Consider the following 22,107-nt stretch of genomic DNA (forward strand, 5'->3'; position numbering starts at 1 on the left):
ACACACACACACACACACACACACACACACACACACACACACACACAAAGAGTTTAATTAAAATGAGAGGAGAAGTGTGTACACCCCACACTATGTCTAATAGCAAATATGTAAAGATCAAATCCCGGTTATGAAAACCTTATTACTCCAAAGCCCTCGGCTCCACTGGATTGAGGTTTTATTGGACAAACTGTTTCATGTCAGCAAACAAAACAGGATTTGGGGAGGGATTAAATTGTCTCCAAAATCTCACTTGACAATGTATCCAGACAGCATGGATCGCCCGTCTTGCACGCAGCGTGCATAAGCCCCGACAGGATTAAAGAAGAGACTGGTCGCAGCTTTTTGGATACTTCCAGTCCGTCTTGCTACAGTTCCTTAAGGAATAACTGGTGCTGTGCAACATAAATAAAGTCTTCTACTGGTCAGCAGCACTACATTACTATAACTAACTATCATAAACAAATGACAGCATCACTACATTTCATATTGGGGTTGGTATATCTGCTGAACTGCTTTATTGGACAAAGTAGGAAATATGTTTACTTACCACACAATTTGGAAAATTCCGAATTGATTTTATTCCAAAAACATCCCGGTAAACTGTATTATTACAACAATCATCAAACGTTACTGAAATACAGTGAACATTAATTCACACAGTGTTTCAGTGGATTTTATTGAACCTTATAATCACAATGAACTGTTTCATGTAACATAATTGTTTAAGCAATATAAAAAAGCATAAATACAAACCTGGTCATGCAAAGTGACTTAATATTTCCCGTCTGGTCCTGTTTTCACACGTTCTGGTTTCTTTTGTCGGGCTCAGAATACCCTTTGATAATGCTCGGTAGTGCAGGAACAATTTTTTAGCAGTGCGCGTAATTCTGCACTCTACATGCACCGGTACAAAAAAACGTTTTACAGAAAACATGTACAGGGATTAGAACTCTCATGCATTGGACCATGAGACTCTTCACCCTCTCCAATGGCGCACATCAATTTATTGTGCAGTGAAAGATGTATAACTCCTAACTCCGCGGCACAAGAAAGGACAGACAGGGAAACGCATTTCTGCTCAAAATGTTCCTATGATCATATATAATTTGAAGTGGCCTAGTTTCCCTTTTACATAACTGTACAGGGAAAGTCAACTCAAATAAGATTGTAACACTTTGAATATGTCCTCACTTTTAATCTCTCGTAAATGCACACAGAACCTAGAAGAAGCTCCTACATATTCAAATGCAGCGTCACAGTCAAACTTCCTCCGTCTCTTGCACGGTACAGGAATGCAGCATGGAGGATGGTGAGATATCGACAATGGGAAATACAGCCCTAATGAACAGATGTGGCGGAGCTACCTCCAGAGGAGTTTCACACTATTTGGGCAGCGGAAGAAAAGAGGTTGCTCTCCGTTCACCTCTTCTCAGAGGAGGGGAAGTCAGGGAGGAAGTAGCTCAGACTCAAATCACACTCAGCAGCAGGAGAAGGGCTTCACACAGCGTGGAGTAAAGCTTAATTGGCTATGTTTTATTGCCCGGCCAGCCAGGGGTAAGTGGAGGTCTGAGGAATGTGTTTGCAGATGCTACAGGGTGCTCAGCGGGGAGGCTTTATTCCATAATGGTGTGAGAGGCTGGCTGGGACAAAATTATAGCGTGCGGGGAAAAGTTGGTAAAATTGTGCTGGGAGCTTTGCGGCGAAACTCGGTGAGGGAAGTGATGGATTTTTCGGCCCCGACTGGGTGGGCCCGGCTGACTGTAATCTTTCAAAACCTCCCAATTAGTTTCAATTTATTGTACTCAGGCTTTACAGACTGAGGACAAGCCTCCCCGCTGAAAGAGAGCAGGGTGGATACCGTACGCTGGCAGCTACTTTGGTCTGCTCAGAGCGTCAAAGCAAGTTAAGCAGGTGATCATAATACATTAACGACATAATTCAGCATCAGACCACCCTCCTAAAACCAGATTAAAAACCTCTTCGCACCATTAACCGACCTGAAGTTGCTCTCTGTGAATTTGAGCATGTTGTAAAGCTTTATTGTTGGTATGCGGTGACACTGTCAATGAATTATTGAGAGGGCTGTTGAGTGCTCTGAGTGATGAAGGTCGTTCCATGTCTAACTGCACAGGTATAGAGATCTGATCGTGGGGAGCGGGTGACGTCTGTTGTGTTATGATCCGAAAAACAGTTTTTAACAGAAAGATGACTGACCTGTAAACAGCTGGTAATATATCTTTCGTACCGTTAAAACTGCAACAACGTTAAAGTATCTGATCTACTGAAGTGATGAGCAAACACACCTTCATATTTGTGAACAGCAGGGCCTGGACAGGGTTCAGACTTGAGCTGCAGTGTTTAACTTTTCAGCCTCGACATTGCGATGTGCTCATGCACAATAGTCCCACTACAGTACGTCCGATGTCGGCAAATTCACTGAAACAAGTCAGGCTACAACAAACCGCTTGATATACTACCTACAGCCGAAGTAGTACCACAACAGTTTCATAATGACCTGAAAACATCTGCCCGGGGGATTCGATTCAGCAGCTCAGGGACGGCCGCTCGGTGCGGAGGATCCCCTCGTGGGAACTCCTCCCCCCCCGGCGCTGGCTGGCCCTCGCCAAAGTGCATTTCCCCTGTGGCGGCTGTAGGTCAGCCCGGGGTGAAGGTTGCCCGCGGCTCCGATCATGAGCTTTACTGCCCCCCCCCCCGGAGGGACGGGGCTCTCGGCACGACTGTCAAGCATGGCGGACCGTCCTCAGTGCGAGAGGTCTGCCGCAATGTCAGCAAACCAACTCGACCCATATAGAAGGACGGACCCTCGTCTCGATTACCAGCAATAACGTTATTATGACTAGGTTCTTAAAGAACCCAAACTTTGGACCGTATCTCACTGTTGAATGAACAAGTATGTGACACACTTCTGTATCTAAGTTCTATTAAAACCTGATCCCAGTCATGATATGATTGATCATTTCTTACCCTTAGGGCTTGCCAGCAAACAAAAACACAAACTGCTGATCAGAGAACGATCGAAAACTGAGTCTGTGTCAAAGAAGGCGACAACGCTTTGTGCTGCAGGTGTAAACCAAAGAAGTAAATTCGTCATGCATATTGTAAGATGGTCTAAGAAGTTGTTCTTTTTTTCCAGTGTTTGGTCGAACTTTAGATATTGCTGAGTCACTAGAGGCCACTATCAGCCTGTCTGGAAGGTGATACGGTCATATCGCACCATTTCATCAACATTAAAACAAACTGTTTGAGGACACAGAATGCAAAACTTGCAAAACTGGAAACCACAAACGTCGAACTCTATGCTACAATGACACCCTGAGAAAAAAATGTTTTTAACATAAATTCCATAAACCATGTCATAAATGCGTCCTTTGGCAGCCTCGACGAACCTCGTATTCCAGGAAATAAACACCCGTCTACAATAAATGCCTGGTCAAGAGCCTGTTTACACTGCAGGTCATAAAACTGCTCACAAAACCACTAAAATGTGCCCGAGGCAGCCGTGATACCATCACCGAAGTATGTCTGCAATGTAATTTAGCTCGTTCGTATTTAAACTGGACACAGTTAACCATTATGGCAAACAATAAATGTGTGCCTGTTATTGAGAGAAAGTTTGTTTATTGGTTTTGATGTGCAGAAAAAAGAACAGCCTGTCTTTGGTTATGAGATCTAACGTTATCTAAGAAGTTTTACTTTAAATAAAAAACTATCTAAACAGCCAAGTGGAAAACAGATTCTATGTCCAACTCCAATACATTCTGTTCCTTGCCTTCATGACACCGACTGTCCTTACTGGAAATCATGCTCTCACCACTTTGTGGGCTGTGAACAAAAATACACACTCTAACACTAAACACACGCCAAGTGTAAAATAGCAGTAAAACACAGATAAATCAACACGTCTGGCAGCTCGATTTTTGAGACAGAAATCTTGCTTGCTCTGACTGTGAGAGAATATAATGAAAACTAAACCTGATTGGCCGCCTGCTGAGCTGATCTACGCTGAGCGGCAGCACCGAAACTTTTCTGCAAAACGTCCTTCTCTGTTTCTCTGCTGTCTGTGTCGTAAGCAGCACATTTGGATTTGAAGATGAAGAGTTGTATGCTTCAAAACGCTCCCTCGTAATAATTCTGAATGTAGTTGCATTTGTGCATTAAGAAGCGCTGTTGTGTAGAGCGTGAGACTGTCCGCACTGAGAAGTCTGATAGTTTGAGATGGACTAGATCCTGAAGCGCAAAAACAACTCCTTTTTCCACATGCTTAGACCTTTTAATCTTACATACATCTTCTATGTGAAGCGCTCTTTGAGTCGACTGCATTGACAGGCTCTCAGAGGAGGCTTTTAAATTGGACCTCAGAGGGCGTCGCTTGCCGTCGAGTCCTGTGAAGTGAGATTTTACGGTTGAGTTGCGGCAGTGTGTCGGCCGGTACCGCCTGAGAGACCCTACTGTAAAATATTAAAGGCCCAGGTCAACTCGGGGGGGGAGGGGGGCCTCATATCGCCCTCATAACTTATTGACGCGCCCCTTATCTGTGTGCAGTGCGGCTAGTGAGCCTCGTGTGAGATGGTTGACACGGGTAAAAAAAGCTCAAAACTACACACACGTTCATGCATTCACACGACAGAAATAGAATCCAATGGAAACCTTAAATACACACATACACACACACACACACACACACACACACACACACACACACACACACACACACACACACACACACAGTGCAGCGGGAACATACAGTAGTTATATATATATATATCATACAGTGTAGCTTTTGAGGTGTGTATTACTGGGCTTATGTGCATGTTTATAAGAGTATTTAAGTTTTACGGTTGTGCATTAAATTTCATGCATACAGATGATTGCACAAGAGTGTTTTCATGCGTGATTAGTGTATGTCTCGAACATGTGTATGCACAAGGATGTGCGCTTTCATTTCTAAATGTATGAGGGCACACACGCACAGCGCCAGGTGGCGTGTGTGTGTGTGCGTGTGTGTGTGTGTGTGTGCCGCCATGCTGCTCCTATTGTCCCGTCAAAGTGATGTGAATTCAAGGTTTAACTTCCAGTGAATTATTTATCCCTGCAGCAGCCTTGGCACCTGCACTAGCCAAGGGTCTGAAAACATATACCACACACACACACACACACACCTTACATGTATGTATGCACACACACATGCACACACACACACACGCACACTGCGCAACGACACACTGACGCGCAAAATTATACAGCCGAAGCAGCTATAAATATTTATCTGTCGTCCGCCTCATATTTATTTCATCCAACAGAGCTCATATCAGAGGGGCAGCGGGAGGATGAGGATATCGAGGGAGAGAAAGAGGGAGAGGGGGAGGAGGAGATGGAGAGAGAAATAGATAGAGACGAAGGAGGAAGAAAAGTGAGCGAGAGAGGAGGATGCAATGAAAATAAAGATTCAGGTGAAAAGAGAGAGGGTGTTAAAATAGAAGAAAAAGATAAAAAAGGAAAAGGGGAGAGAATGAAAGGAGGAAGATAGCAACTAAAAGTTCTGTATTCGTGGATCTATGGAAAAAGGGAGGAAAGAGTCAGAAGAGGTAAGAGAACATATAAAGAGGTAAGAGGCCGAGTGATAGGAGGTGAGTGGAGTCATCGTTGCCACTATCGAGCAGTCTAAACGGCAGCCATTAGGGTGCACAGCTGAGGCCGGACTACCGGGACACTTAGCTGGGATAAAGAGGCTGCGTGAGCCTGGCCTGTCCTGCAGCAGCCAGGCGGCAAATGTCCCGAAAAAAATATCAATCTGTTTCTAAAAACAAACGTGGTGAAGGAGACGGGAGCAGATGCTTTGTTTCCCCCAAGAGTTGGAGACATTTTGGAGAAAGTTGCTCCTTCTGAGTCCTGTACTGTGGCATAATGCATATTCCAGCAAAAAGTACATGTCTCTGAGCAAAAATGGGAGGGAATCAGAAATAAACTCATCATCAAGTTCATCAAGCACCTCCACCTGCAATCAATCACAAGCCTTGTTTGTGCATCATGCACACTGTGACCAAACCAAAGATTAGGAGAGAAAAGCAGCCACACATGCGTCATATTAGGTCACAGCTTTGAGTGAAAAAGAAGACCACAGTGTGCAGGAAACCCGCTCACGCAGACCTAGTGCCTTAAATGTTTAACTCTAACCACCTCTCATCAGCAGCATCTTTTATTTCATTCCATACATTCTTCTTTCTTGTCAAAAATAACCCACTGACGTAGTATAAAGACGAGTGCAAAGGGTCAAACAAACACAGGACTTTCACTCAGGAGACCTCTGTTCGTGTCACGTGTGAAGCCAAGTCAACATTGACTTTTTTTTACCATCATTTTTGTTTACAGAACTGTACGTTTTCTGTGAACAAAGCAGTTTGTTTTGATTTTGATGCTAGAGGGGTTATCTGGAGCGTCAGTATTTGACAGGCTGGAAGTGAGAACGTGATGGAATCTGAGATGAGTCCTTGCAATAGCTGGTCATTATTAGATAAACTATTCTGATTAGCACTTCACCATTATTATACTGTACAGCCTGTCATGTTTCGGCTACAGCCAAAGGAGCGTCTCTGCTGTAAGCCGTGGAGTCTCGGGGACGTGTTGCACAGTCAAGCTTAGCATGCAGCATTTTTAAGCAGCAGTGGATCTCAACAGGCGGTGTGTAGCAGAGTGAAAGGAGCTTCAGGCTACCTGAAGGTGTGAAGCCTTCAGCTCATACAGAGTGATGCAGCCAGACACCCGCGGAGATCAGAGGAGGAAGCGAAGGAGCGTTTTCACATTTATAGTAGATTTTTAGAATTGATCTGAAGATTATACTTCATGTTTTTAAACGTTTGAAACTCCATAGTTTAACTCCTGCTTGTATATGTAAGATTCTCTGCAGTAATTGATGCTTTCCCTTTTCCCTACTTCATTTTAAGCGTCTCTTCTTCATTAATTTGGTCCATTTGCAGCTCAAATAATCATTTATTTTTTAATTTTTAAAACTGCTGTTCTTGTTTTATTCTTTCTGGCATGTGTTTAATCTTTTTTTGTTCTGTTGCCCATCAATCGCTTTGCAACAAATTAAGGACATCATTATTGAGAACCTGTGCCAAATTGTTATTTCTTCTAAATACTACTGTGATTCAAGATGGCTTTTGCATAGCAGCTGCAGTATACTATTATATAGTATGTAAATATGTCTTTAAGTTTAGGGGCCTTCTGTAGCTTTAAAACACATTTATTGCTTTGCAAGAAGTGTAGAGGGGTTCATTTCAAATTAGGAAAAAGCATTGTAAAGACTGAAATGGGTTTAATCATTCTTTTCTTAAGTACAATGGTTGTGTGTTTCATGACTGGAGGACCTATTAGTCCCATTAAAAATATATACGACATCTGCAACATTCATAACTTAAACATAAAGCAATGATATGTTGTCCGGAGCTATGTAGCCAATCCCAAGAAATACATAAAAGATTGTATAAATTGCACTCTTCCCCATGAAGACGACCTCATAAAAAACTAAACAAGGTAACAGGTCTCAACAGTATCTCCTGACCTTGGTGGTTGGGGAGGCTTTCACCTAATGACATGTTAGTGAGAAAGCAAAACCTGTAAATGAATGACATAAAGCAATCCCCAATTAGTTTGATTTAAAATGTGAAACAAGCTAATAAATCATCCTTGATTAGTACAGTCACTGAGGGCCTCAACAACTATACGTCCAACTGCCATCGATCAAAACATCTTTTTGATGTCTGGGAAGTCTCATCGGCGAGAATGAACACGGGCCAAAATCCTGCAGCAGAGGACTCGTAAAGAGTACAGCGAGGGCCAGACTGCTCCCCCTCAGGAGTCTACCATACTCCACCGGTCACTTTTGGGAGAAAGCCAACCAGGTCCTTCCCCTGAATCTACAAAATAAAAAACCCTGTTTGGCTGTTAAAACACTTAAAAGTGACAGTCGAATGTTGAGATATAACAGCAATGGTTGCCGCTGCAGTGAAAAAGGCCCTTGTCTTGGCTCTCGCTCGACACCCCGAAGCATCTTGGAAACGGACCGACGAAGACGACGGAGAAGAAAGGATTGTGTGTAGTGAGCCAGTATTAGGTTTGGAGCAGAGCTGTGTGTGGGGAGCCAGGTTGACGTTGATCCAACAGGGTGGGTCTGTCTGCTGCATGACTCGGCCCGTCTGGCCCGCAGCTAGAACAACCTCCCCCCACCACCACCACCTTGCAGTTATGTGTGGTTAAGTGTGTAGGTGTACGAGGGTATGTATGCAAGCAGTGTTGGTACGCATGTGGGTGATGAATGATTTTGTAAATGCGTCCATGTAAGTGGTAGTGAAGCATGTAAGTTGACTTCACTGTGTGTCTGTAAATCCGAGTGTGTTTGTGAGCGAGAGAGAGAACGATGGAGAGCCAAACAGGCGCAGCACTAGAGTCGGTGTCACTGTTTCCACGTCTCTGTCCTCTCCCTGACCCTAAACTAACGTTGCATAACACCAGAGGCGGTTGCATGCCAGGCGAGCGGCTCGGTGGGTGTACAGTGCACAGGGGTGAAGGGCAGGGTGCTTAGAAGGGGTGTCAGAAAGGTGCGGGACGGTTCCGTGTTTAAATGTAATGATTAGAAATGAACCGATGACAAATCCCTCGCTACCTTGCAAGTCTCTCCCTCATCCGTCTCTTTCTCTTTGTGATCCGTTCGCTTCTCTTCAGCTGGAATGAATGTGCCGGCTATGAAAAGGGAAATTACTTTGGGGAGACGCAGCAGGTATTAGAAGAAGTCGAGGAGTACAGTACACATACACTGCACACACTAACCCTCTGAGGTGCACATTCCTCCAATTTTACACATCAGATTCAGTTCGCTGGGCACGAAGAGGCAGCCAGTGAAAATCTCTTCTGTGGCTCTTTTGTCAAGTCAGACAAAGTATCCTGGACACTACAAACCTGCAACAGGAAGCCAGTGTAACACACTGAGGGTGTGGAATTTGAAGGGTGCAGACATTTGGCAGGCGTCGGGGGGTCTAATGCTGCAATCCATTGCAAGTCAGAAGTCGATATTTCCGAGTCAGTATTCCCAACTTCAGATGTACTGTATATGCGTCCCTGGACGCCTGCAGCAAATTGTATGGCAAGTCTCTGAGCTTCATGAGAATTAAAAAATACGACTTTTTAACTCTAATTTAGGACATTTTAAGGATACACGGTTAAAGGACACCTGAGGAGTTGTAGCCTCCTGCATGCTCGTAAAGACTTCAATGAAGCACAGATGTAAATGGCTGTTACAGTTAACTGAACTTTAAAGCTTTAAATTCATTCAAAGTTTGAAATATTGCTTGTAAATTGAGAAAAACCTGATGTATAAAATGTAGAGAAGCGACTCTGAGATTATGTTGAGATCTTTGTGTATATAATATGAGATGAAGATGCATGATCTCATTATACCAGCACAAACTAGAATTTAGCTTTATCCTTTTGGTTAAAAGTCTGCAGACTGACAAATGTGCTGAAACTTTGCATTTTAAACTTTTGTCGAACAAAAATAGTTAACAATATTTAATATTTAAATCTTTGTATGACAGGATTTAATGCAGAAACATGATATTAAAAAGAGATAGCTCTGTTTGTAGTTGTAAAGACTGATTTCTACATGTTACGAGCAACAAACGATTTATGAATATCGAATAAATAAATAAGTAAATAACGTAGTCTTTGGACGATTGTATAGAGAGATTACTTAAGTAAAGAAATGAAAGTTGGGAGAAGAGTCCAAGGCCTTTTTGTGGTTCCTTCTGTTAAAAAAATAATAAAATTGGAGGAGTTGGAAGATTTCTTTGGTGGGTTTTGTGGATCTTGGCATTCATGAATCGTGGATTTGAGTCAACACAAGCAGAAAATATTGTAGGAAATCCATAGATGTTAGCAATCTGAGATGCTTTTTTGTCTTTAGCTTCTTCAGAGGTGGACAGAGCTTCTCTTTTACTTTTCCTGCCTAGATCTTCACTGTGAATGCAAACCTGGACACAAGCTTGTGCGCACATGCATTTCCCCCTTATTCTCAGCTTCGAAACTTCCTCTCTGCTCGATTTAAACTGAGTGGAGCACCAAGGACGGGGTGTGTGGAAAGAAAACAAACTCTGAAACTGTAAAACTGCAGTCAAGGAAAGGACTGAGTCTAAATGTCAGGTATCGGTACACAACCACCCTGCTTCTTCCAAACCTGCAGCAAAAGGCTGGAGGGGCTGCCAGTGCTGCCCTCTGTCCGCGTTTGGCTCTGGCTGCCAAAAAAAACCTTTCTTCCCAAATCCCTACTTTCTCTTTCTCGGGTCTCTTTTCCATGAAAACTCCTTCTGCTACGCTTGTGACTGCTCAGCAGCGAAAGAAGATATATAAAACATATGTTAGCTGCTCACGATCAAAACTTCCCCTTTCTCTCCCCTTAAGGAATTAAGTGCAGTGTTTCATAAGCATACTGTTCTGCTCCGCTCCAAGGGCCTCCTGGGCGTGGGACTGCCGACCTGCTGGGCCCGAGTGTGCTGCCAAGTCTTCACCGTGAGAGAGCGGAGGGCAGGGCGCAGAGCGGGCACTGTGCCATCAGACGCTTTGCCAGCCCTGGCCGGAGCGCCGGCGCACTCGCGGGAGGGAAAAAGACTAACTGCAATTGTTCGACTCGAGTAGTTGTAGACGTAAAAAACGCGCCAGAGGAAATGAGTGAGGAAAAGGGATTCTTTCAAATCTGCTTCACCTCCGTCAGCCACAGCTCTCCCCAGTCTCCTGGCCCGGGCCGAGCCCTGGCATTTCCCCCCTGATTCATCCACCTCTCCTACAGTCTTTAGTCCTTTCCTTTAACTGCAAAGTCCAGACTGTTTCTTTTTTATCCCTGTGCTTCCAGAGCCTGAGCCGCCACCCTGCACTCCCCACCCAGCTCGCCTCAATTTCTGCAGACTTCTCCAGTTAAAACTCTGACCCTTTGCTTCAGGACTTAACCTCATCTCAACTACTTTCCAAGACCCAGCCAGTGAATGTTTCTACACTTTTAACGGCGTCGTTAAGTTGGGGATAAATTTGTGCCTTCTCGTAAGAAAACACGGCCCTGGCTCAAGAGTTGTAAAGGAGGATCGGTGGGTTTGATCCCTGGCTCCTCCAGTCCGCATGTCAAAGTGTCCTTCGGCAAGATGCTGAACCCCACATTTTTAAAATGAATGTGTGCACGTAGTGTAAAGCGCTTTGAGTGGTCGGAAGGCTAGAAAGCCGCAATGTAAAAGCAAAAGCCTGGGAACTCAGTGGGTAGAGCTGGGTGAAATATCTATTATATTGCTGCCACTCTCGTGTCTGTAAAGTGTGAAGCTAAAGCCAGGAGGCAATTAGCTTAGCTTAGCATAAAGACGGTCCACGGGGGGAAACGGCTAACCCGGCTCTGCCCAAATTAACACATCAGCTATTCAAATAAATTGCTTGAAGCTAATAGCGAACAATGTTTTTTCAGAGTCAGCTCAATTGAGAGCTAACATACAAAATCATTCATTTCTACTCAAACATGACTAACATTTTGAATTTTTACAATATATCTTCTGGCTCTACACTCTATTACTTATTTAAATAGATGATTTAATATTTCCTTTACCAGCAAAGTGTTAATCCGCCCCAGTGTGAACTATGGTTCATGACATCTGGGGCAACAGAGGTTTGTTTCAAGGCACTCCTGCTGTAGACATCCTCAGCAGGTGCAGGGATTTGCACCGACAACCTTTTCAACACAAGCAACCCTCTAACTAACACACACACACACACACACACACACACACACACACACACACCTTTAGCCGGATCCTAAAACACCATGTCAGCCAAAAGACAAAAGAAGCAACATCTAGCAGATCACTTACACCGCCCAATCACCGCGCGGCACATTGCTTCGGCATGTCGCGCGCCGATTGGATGAGTGATGCGGGTGAAAGGGGAGGAGGTGCTGTGGGGAGTTTTGGGCAACACTCAGGAGAGGAGTGCAGAAATGGAGAAAGCTCACCAGTGCATTAGGGACAGCACGGTGCAATTCGTTCCATTGGCAGCACTTCAAAGAGAAAGAGGAGGGGGATAATCCACCCCAACATTAGCCCCCGGATTCTTCCTTCACCACCAACATGCGCACACACACACACACACACACACACACACACACACGTATATTCACAAAAGCAGCAAGCTGGAGGGTTCAGTCGTGGGGTCTGATTGGGTTGGGGGTCTAGGGATGACGGGATGGAAGGATGGAGGGGATTTTTCAATTTGCCAGCAAATCAGAGATGATTGGAATACTCTCTCGCGCACGGTTACACACACTCGCCTTGACACACAAACACAATGCCACGCACACAACACACGTCCATCTCCACAGACGAGACATCACACCTGAACCGAGAGAAGAAGAAAAAAACCCCACTGAAAACACTGAATGGAGCCAAAATATAGTAATACGAGTTAAAAATATGGGTCAGATATGAACGAGAAAGCCATCTGTTTGTGAGAAACAGAAGCAGATATCATGAGGAGAAAAGCAGGTGGAAGGACAGACAGAAGAAGAAAAACAGAGCTTGTGCATCGACAGCCGCTCGCATGAGTAGCGGCGAGCTGTCAACACTCGATTGATGATCAATCGTCCTCACGGGAGACCTGCCAGCGGCACACACAATCAATCCCCCTCTCTCTCTGTCAGATGGCCGAGCGATGTTGAAGAGGAACGCCGGTCGATTCCCGAAAGCAGCCCCGAGATTCAACAACTTGTTGACGTTCAAACCGCCGGTAAACATGGCGGGCAGGATGTCACCCACCGATGACACGGTCTCCCAGCAACAAACGTCCCCGTGTCTTGATCTGCAATCGTAGCAGTGCTAACAGACTAATAACCGCTTTGACGAAGCCTCAACACAATTATGAGACGAAAGATTCCTTCAGACAAAGTCCTGGCGGTGTTTGAGATATCCTGCGTGTGAACACCGAGAGCGCTCAATGCACTGCAACTTCAGAGACGGAAGAGAAAGAGAGAGACATAATACTATATTGCATTATATTAAATTTAACTGGTTTCCGTCTGATAAAAGAATTATGGGAGGAACATACGGTATGTATCAAAACCATTGAAAAAAAGAACATCCGATAGTGGATATTTATGTCGACATCTGTGGAGGCCAAATACATTTCAACCTCTTTGTCTGTTACCATCAGTCCTAAAACATCTGGTCTGGCACAGCAGATGAATTGTGGGACACACTGAGCTCTGAGTGCATACAGTCAGTAGCATAGAAGCGCTAACGCTAATTCATGGTGTGCTAACGTACTCTGCTTATGTTAGCTCCACAGCATTTTACGTAGCAATGTAAATGTTTTAGAAATGTAAATCTCCTTCCACGAGCATCACTATTACACAACGTTTAACATTTTTACAGTGCTTCACATCCTGGCAGATCAATGCTAAATAAGATGATATTTTCCACTGACTCTCTTCAGTTGTTTTAGCTGTTATTGATGGGATGAGTTTACCTTAGAGACCTGAAGTGGTATGGTCCACTTCTACAACACACACGTCAATAAGAAGAAGTGGTCTGGAGGGAGAATTGTTATGGAGTCTACAGATACACTGACTGGTCAGGAAGTTAGCCTGGCCTTCAACAATCAATAAACCCTGACCACCGGAGGCCACTGTGGTACGGCTTCGGTTACGCAAGTCTGCAGGAAACAAACGCCTCCATAGAGTAATGTTCCCCATCACAGAAAAAAACGATGCATTGAACGCAGTCACTCATAATTGAGTCTTTCCATTATTTTGCGGCGATGCATAACAAGAGGAAAACACATCGATGGCACGGTGAACTTTCAATCTAGATTATGAAATCGGAAATACTTAAATGGTATTACCAGCTGAGATTAAATGTAAACGCCAATGATCAATTAAAACCCAGTGATGCACTCTTGTCTGTGTGTGTATATTACTGTTTTAGTTTGTTACAAAGAGGGGCATTTGGTTGATAGTTAATTGCCTAAAGGTTGTCTTACTCTTAGCCAAATGAAGATTCTTTAACCGTATCCCCCCTAAACTCGGGGGTGGAGTAGATGTTTGGCTGTGGGGCAGCCCGCTGTCATTCAGATTCTGCCGGGTGGATTGCAGGGTCAGAAAGAGGTTTTGGGAGCACCGCTGCAGTGAATGCCATTCAGTGCACTGCGAACATGAGCCCTGGAGTGAGGTTATGGGAACAGGCGCAACCAATCCGAGAAACCGAGCAAGGAAATTTACATAGTGGTTAGCATTCAGCTGCCAAGTGTGAGCCATGTTACTGAAGGCAGTAGAGGAATACTGACCTCAAAACTGCAGTAAGCATTTATAAATACCTGATACTGGAGGTCACGATGATAATCTATTCCTGATCGCAGCTCCAGAAAGCAGACCGCACGTTGTATGCAAACGTCTTTCGTTTACTTTTATTTCCTGGAATCGTTCATAAATGTTGCGTAAATAATTTCAATGCCAGAAATAAAGTAAAAAAATCTCATAGTTTCCACTGTTAATAGGAAGGGAAAGTAACCCTAAACCTAAAATAATAAAAGAACGTAATCAGTTACAATAGCTGGCATAAAGACTGAAACACAGCAAGAATACTGTCCACCAAGACAGCCCAATAACATCCCAAACATCTTGGAGTTAATCGCATCCCCCTTTGGCAGAGAAATGTGCAACTATCAAACTCCGCCTTGTCCACAGAGGTCAATGTCTTCCACAGAAGCTGCTGGCCTTTTGGTTTCCCAGTAGCAGTCGGGTTAGGGTCAAACCCGAAAAGCCTCCTTCTTCAGCTCAACAACTTCCTTCACCAACTGGTTCTTCGGTTGCCACCACAAGTCTGAGCAGCCCCTCCACAAGGGAGACTTTGAACATAACCCACTAACACTTCCTGTATCCTACCTTCACACAGGTGCATGTATAATGATTCTGCAGCTTTGAGTTGAGGACCTCGCCGACAAGGACCTCAGATTTTGGTTTACCATTACAGTCTGGCAGCAATCCATCATCACCTGATCCACCTGAACTCCCCAACAGGTGGTGACCACTGAACAGCTAGCATCTGAGACATTGTATATCTTCAGGCCTGAGGAGACTACAAATACTTAAAGAGTCTTTGAAAAGTTTACATATATATGTAGTTGGTACCACCTCCTCCTACACTATTCTCCTTGTAACTTTTTAAATCCCAAGAGACATGCATTCACTATTTCTGTGCTTTGTGTCACCTGAGACTGAGAAGTCCGTCCGTCCCAAAGCCAGAAGCACACGAACCAAAACACACCTGATTATTTTAGCAAGAAAAGAGCTCTGAAAAAAGTCCTCTGTGCCGCCTGACTTTTGAATAAACTGAATAAACTGTCACAGTGAACACAATCACAAAGAAGAACCAAATGAATTCTGCGCGTTTGGTGGATTCTTCACTTAAAATGTTCAACACTGGGTTATCATTCATTCACTCAATATATCATTCAGCCATTTCATCATGCCTCCATCCTTCAGGCGGCTCATTCAATTAACATTAATATTCATGAAAGCAAAAATCAACTTTAAATGACACCGTCAATGATCATTTTAATTAAACATTTTGGAAAAAAAATTAAAATGACCCCTTAAATATCAGCAAGCACTGAGCGTGTGCAAACACAGGCCTTATACCAAACACACACACACACACACACTTCTACGACTCACCCTCTCCAGGTCTTGTCGGAGGTGTGTGAAGAGCTTGAGGCGTCTGTAGAGGACGTCCTGCTCCTGCTGGGCCAGGTTGTCCACCTCGTCCCTCTTTAAGGTCACCAGAGGTTGATTGAAGTTGGCCTTCCTCTTCATCTTCCAGAACTGATACAAGAAGTCCACCTTGAAGAAGAAACAAAAAGAATCCCATTTTATAATTTAACGATGTTCTTGCGAAAGTCGGCGGATTGGAACATCAATAGCTTCAAATGAATGGCAAAGAAAATACATTTATAGAACTATGTTCAAATTCAACATAATTCTATAAAACCTGAATAAGTTAAACTGATAGAAGTTGTATTTAAACTGCTCTAAATCAATTATTCCATTAAAGCATGATACAGACTTTTCATCCCCACGTTTAAAAGGCTGTTTGCTTCCTTTATAGTGAAACAAAGCTCTGGCCTGCAGCCACGACCATGTTTAGAAACTAAGCGAAGGCCAGTTAATCACAGCGCGTTCTGAACAAAAGCCCGCGATTCATCAGACAGTTCACCTGTGAATAGGCAGCAATTTATATGACACACTAGAGCCGGCACTCTAAATGCAGCTCATCAATACCACATCTGATTACATTCAATTACAAACTCTTCATCTCCACGAATAATATGAGATGTAATGGATGATCTGTGTGTTTGAAATACTGGGGAAAGATGAGAACAATGTTGTGTGGGCAAATGGAGAGACTGTATCAAGTTTCTTTATTTATTATTATTTTATATTCATTCGATTTTAAGACATAATGGACGGAAAGATGCTTCATGGATTTATTGTTGTATAATCAGAGTGCTTAAGTTCTATGGCTTAACCTACCTGGGGGACGGGCAGCGCCAGGTTTTCAGCCACCTCCCTGGGGTCCACCAGTTGGTAAAATTCGTCCTCCAGCTCCTGGAGCTTCTGTTTCCTCTGGCTCACTTTCTCTCTTTCCAGCTGTTCCCGCTCAGCCCGCTCCGATGCCGACACCGGAATCGGGTACAATACCGACCTCTGCTCCGCGTTGCTGCTGATGTTTGGTTGGTGCTGATGGTCCGGCCAAAGCTCAGGGCCGAGACCGGTACCGGTACCGGTGGCGGCCCCCCAGTCCGGCCTGGGCGTGGCTGCGTTGGTGGTGGAAGTGGTGGTGTGGTTACCGTTGCTCACACCGGTCAAACTGGAGAAGTTGCTGGCTGCCGTACTGCCGTTGCCGGCGCTGCAGCTGTGCTCCAGGCAGAAGGACTTGAAGCGCACCTCGTCGTTCTCTGCCAGGATGGTCCTCATCTCCAGGCCGTGGTCGAAGGCGCACGTCACATGAAAGGCCACGATACAGGAGGGCATGCAGCACTGGGCGAGGAAGAAAGAGAATTCAGTTAAGGGCAGAGACAGAATAAAGAGTAGTTCATACTCGTAGTAGTACATACATAGTAGTGAAGCCGGCGCAGAAAATGACGTAATTGCGGCGGGTGCCACGGGCGGGTAGAGACAAAGCTTAAGAGAGCAAACATGGATGGAGGAAAGTAGTACAGGACGGACAAGGATGTAGCACAGACACTTTTGGAGTCGAGAAAATAGTAAGAATGGAAGGTGAAAGTCCCATTTGATTGTTAACTATGTCTGTGGGTTCATTAAAAAGACATCAGATTGCAGATGCATGATGCGTGTTGCTATCTTGAAGCGACTTCACTATTACTCTCTTTCTCACAAGCAAAAATGGATGTAAACACACAAACAAACACACACACACACACACACACAAATACACACACACACACTTTTTTCTTCAATTTCTGTCACAGCTATTTGTTTTAGTGTCATTTTCGGTCCATTTCTTGTGTGATCAGGGTGCCAATATGAGTGCAGCAAAGCAGAAAGACGAGCCGAGTCACAACAAACACGGTTCCCCCATTTCTGCAGACATACTGGTAACTTGGGATGTGTGTGTGTGTGTGTGTGTGTGTGTGTTTCGCTATCCATTACAGGTCATACTAAGAGGCGGCCTCCCACTGAGTCCCTCCAGGCATGGTGTGATTTTGTGTGTGTGTGAGCCCTCGTGGCTGTGTGTTGCTGTCACCGGGTATAGTGTCAACATGTGTGTGTGTGTGTGTGTGTGCTCGTGCTTTTCAGAGGAGTTCAGCATTCTGCAGGATGGTGACTCTCTTCACTGTGTTTATGAGCACGGTGACGAAAAACCTGACTGGAAAACAACTTCTGTCTAATGTCTTCACAAACAACCTTTTTTCATGCAAAAACAAAAAGCCTAATAGGAACTACTTGATACTAATGAAATATTCCTTATTAATATAGAATATTTTGCCTTGAACTCGCTCTAGTCTGTGCTATATTTTTCTCCATCACTCCCTGTCACAGCCCAGACAACAACACACTGATTTTGAACTAAAGTAGGTCACCAGTGTGTGAGGTAAACCAGTTCATCATCACAACCTTTCAGCCTTCAGAGGGGCGTGAAGTCAGTGTGAGGCCACTGAGAGGTCGATCTGCTTTTAGCTTTTATTTAGTAAGCTACCACGATAGATAAAAGTTTCTGTTTAGATTCGTCTTTATGCCGCCTGCTCGGCACTTCCTCTTTTTTTTGACTCAGTATTGAAGCTTATTTATGTGTTGAGAGGATAAACAGAGAGACATCATGCCTGAACCACAACGTACATCATTTCTCAACATGCTTAAGAACACATGTGAAGCCAAAAGCCGGTGTCAATAACCTTCCAGCCTAGTTGGCCCGGAGGAAACCCTTGCTGACACGGGGAGAACATGCAAACCCCACACAGAAGGGCTGTCCGGCCCTGGAACTGAACCCGGGCCCCCCTTGCTGTGAGGTGACAGTGGAAGCCATCAGCAGACTATCGGTTTGGTTTTCTTTCGCTTTTGTTCCCGGTTCAGCCAATCTCCCACTATTTCATGCTTATTAATTGAATGTGTTAAATTCTTATACAAATAAAAAAAACTTTTGCCAACACTTTGCAGTAAGTCACTTGATAAATAAGTGTAATTCTTAAAGGAATGATAAATATGGGACGGGACAAATCTCGATCACCTTTGATGTTAAGCACAAAAAGAGCCTCAGTCCAAACTGTTTTAATTTGTCTCCGGCCATTACTCCCCACACACACACACCTGCTTAGCAAGTCTAGATAATTAAGAGGTGGCCACTGGACGCTGGCTTATTTAAACGATTTTTTTTTTACAGTATATGCTCCAAATATCCTGTTTGGCAGAATTGAAGAACTCAAACTGGCGTCCCTTGGAGTGAGACATTTGGCGTAAGAATCTGGGCCGATCTTTTGTATTTTGTATGTCAAGTGAAGAAATCCTGATGAAATAATTTATTTTAAGACTCGACAGCGCAGCTGCAGTACATCAATGCTGATATCCATCACGTGGATGGAGCGAGAGCCGGACACCGGAGGAATATTGATGATCTGTCCGGCTGTTTTTTTCCATAACCTTTGATTTTCCTCAAATCTACAAACACGTCATGCCCAGTGGGAGTCGAGGCTTACGTGGACTATCTCCATTTTCATTTGAACACTTTTTCTTTCTCCCCTCAGATATTGATTTGTCTGAATTTAAGCCTTTCATGTGGTGTCCTATGCTCCTACGCTCACAACAGAGTGGCAACGATCAGCTAAGATACATCCTAAAGATTGACCTACTTAACATCCAGTCTGTGAAGAAGACAGACTATGCATGAAGCTAAGTACCTTTCTAGTCTACCTTTGTTTAATAAAGCACACATTTAGAGTCCCATTGCACTTATAGATCTTGCCAATTAATGCAGCAATATTTAGGCCTGAACACTCTGAGACACTCGACTATCATTATATCAGCACAGGAAAAGAGACACAGCAAGGTTTCATCAGAGGTTGTTATCGCCAAATTATCAAAATATGAACAAAGATTTGAAGTATCTCAGAGCAACGTGGACTATAAAAAGTGGTCTAGAAGGGAAGACCTCTGATCCAGTATGAACTGTTTGACCAAGTGTGCATTAAAGACGACATTTACTCCATCGTCTCTTTGACTCCCCCGTGCCTAAACCTTTCAAGATGGAAAACTGCGTTGCTATTTCATACTTTTCCCGACATTCAGAGCCTGCACAGGACTCCCGCTGCTCGTGCAGCGCTGCATCTCTACCTGCTGTGTGAGGTGGCAGCTGATCAGTGAGCTTGTTTGTACAGTCGCCCGCCTGCAGCCATGGAAGCGGGAGAGAGAGAAACTCTCTCCCTACGGGGACGGATTGTGGCTCAAGTACTCGCTGTTAATCTAAAGCATCAATACTGTGACGGCAAAACACCGTGAAACAAACACGCATCTGGACACACGCTTTGCATACATCCGGCACACATGTATGTACAGCGAGCGCGGGGCTTCTAGGAAATCCACCTTGAGGGCACTTTTAAAGCTGAACCGTCCGCAAGCTAACAGCTGTAAAGTGGGTTAGTGTTAGTGTGCCAGCGGGGGTTTTGTTTGCGTACTCAGCAGCATGTTTAAGAGGTGCCAAGTTCAAACGGATCCACCCGCGCCCAGCGGGAGGCTAAGAACTATGATGATCTGTGTTGCTGAGAGACCTTTTATGCGAGTGTGTGTGTGTGTGTGTGAGTGTATACTCCTTACTATAAAGCAAGGGAGTCTGTGTGTTCTTCTTCGCATATAACCGCTTATCCGATCTACTTCACTCTTGGCTTGTGTAATGCTGCACCCGAGGGAGTGCTTCTGATGCAAGTTGGACTCATGACACGTTCAATATTAATAAAGTCAGACTAAACAAACGAACAGCGCTCTGTGCAGCAGTGGGGGGCCGAAGCTCACGGCTCATACAACCGGACTCTTCCTCTCTTCTAAGGAGTTGTATGAACACGGGCGACTGGAAGCAGAATCGAACCAGCGTACTTCACCAGTGGGAAGGAGAGTAGGCCACGACTTTGGCTTGCTTTTTACACAAAGAGTGAGTCTGTGTTTCTCCGCTGCAAGACTAAAAACGTTTCGCCAGCAAAATACGTCCACTAGTTAAATCCACTCTGTATTTCACAAGTGCTGTAGCTACGTCAAATTTGTATTTGACACAACTGTGTCACGGCAGGTGTATTGCTGAGGACCAAAAGGAAGCGCAGTTGTGAAGTTGTTTGCAGTAGTTAAAATATTCTCAAAGAGCTTTGTTGTAGTTCTGTGTACCATGTTACGTCGATAAGGCTGTATTTCAGAATGTGTTTTATTCGTGTTCAGGTAAGGTTTTGGTTCACTTCATAACAACATCAGCGTTTATCTGACGCACCTGTATGCAGGTTCCCGTGTGCTCTCGACACAGGCTGCAGTACAGAGCCCAGCGGCTGGCGGGGATGTGGGACACCTTGGTAATGGGCTCCATCTTCTCTGGACAGCCTATACTCACCTGCAGGGAGAAATACACAAGTCTGAAACAAAGCACGGCGTCTGATACACAATCAACAGTGTGTGGAGATTCATGGTATTTCTTCATCATCATCATCATAACAACACTTGTGGCAGTCATCTTAGCGGTTTCATTTTAACATTCGTAGTGCTGATTATGAGGAGATTCATCGATAGGTCCATCAACAGGAAAAAATGCTTTAAAATGTGTTTCTGGTTCCAGATCCTTAAATGTGAGGAATGCTGCTTTTCTTGTGTTTTTTAAAAATGTAAAATGAAAATATTGGTCGAACAAAATAAGCTATTCGAAGACTGAGAAACCTGAGTCGAGGTATTTTCACAATTGGTAGTCGTGGTGCATCATAGCACAGTTACGTATTTCATTAATATTTCATATGTCAACAATTACCAGCTGGAGATTGTACTTCAACCATGTTTTTATTAAAGCACAAGACCTCTGGATTAACTTCGGTCTTCGCTTTAATCTCCACCAAACCATCCACTCACTGATAATAATAAACTAACTGGGGCTTGAATGGTAACTTCTTCAGTGTTTTCCAATTTCAAAAGCCAAGCCCTTGAATTAGAAAGTCTGTCCCTGGACCCAGAGCAGGAACACCTGTGCTCCTTGGAAAAACATGGCTGTGACTCACCCTCTCTGAGCGGTCTATTCAGAGCAGCTTTGGCCCCCAGAACCCTTCTCCACCAAAAAGTCATTGACCTGTGCCAACCAGCCGTGCAGAATAGAGTGGAGAGCACTCGTCTCCAAAGTGCCATTTCTTCCTTCCTTCCTCCGCTGCCTGTTTTCTTTCCAAACACCATTCCACTTCTTTTTTACATTCGCTTGTTCTCGCGTTCACGGTTTTCCTTGTCCTTCACGCTCGCTTTAACAAGCTGACGACATGCCTCTC

General features: G+C 44.3%; 1 protein-coding gene across 1 annotated transcript in view; it reads right to left on the minus strand.

The window, feature by feature from the left end:
• jade2 (jade family PHD finger 2) overlaps nt 1-22,107 on the minus strand; it is a 157,800-nt gene that overhangs the window by 41,962 nt on the left and 93,731 nt on the right. Inside the window, 3 exon segments of the mRNA XM_031874076.1 lie at nt 15,773-15,937; nt 16,628-17,134; nt 21,081-21,197. Coding sequence (XP_031729936.1) covers nt 15,773-15,937; nt 16,628-17,134; nt 21,081-21,197 — 789 coding nt within the window.

Source organism: Anarrhichthys ocellatus, unplaced genomic scaffold (genome assembly GCF_004355925.1).
Source record: "Anarrhichthys ocellatus isolate YVR2014 unplaced genomic scaffold, GSC_Weel_1.0 scaffold78, whole genome shotgun sequence".
NCBI lineage: Eukaryota > Metazoa > Chordata > Actinopteri > Perciformes > Anarhichadidae > Anarrhichthys > Anarrhichthys ocellatus.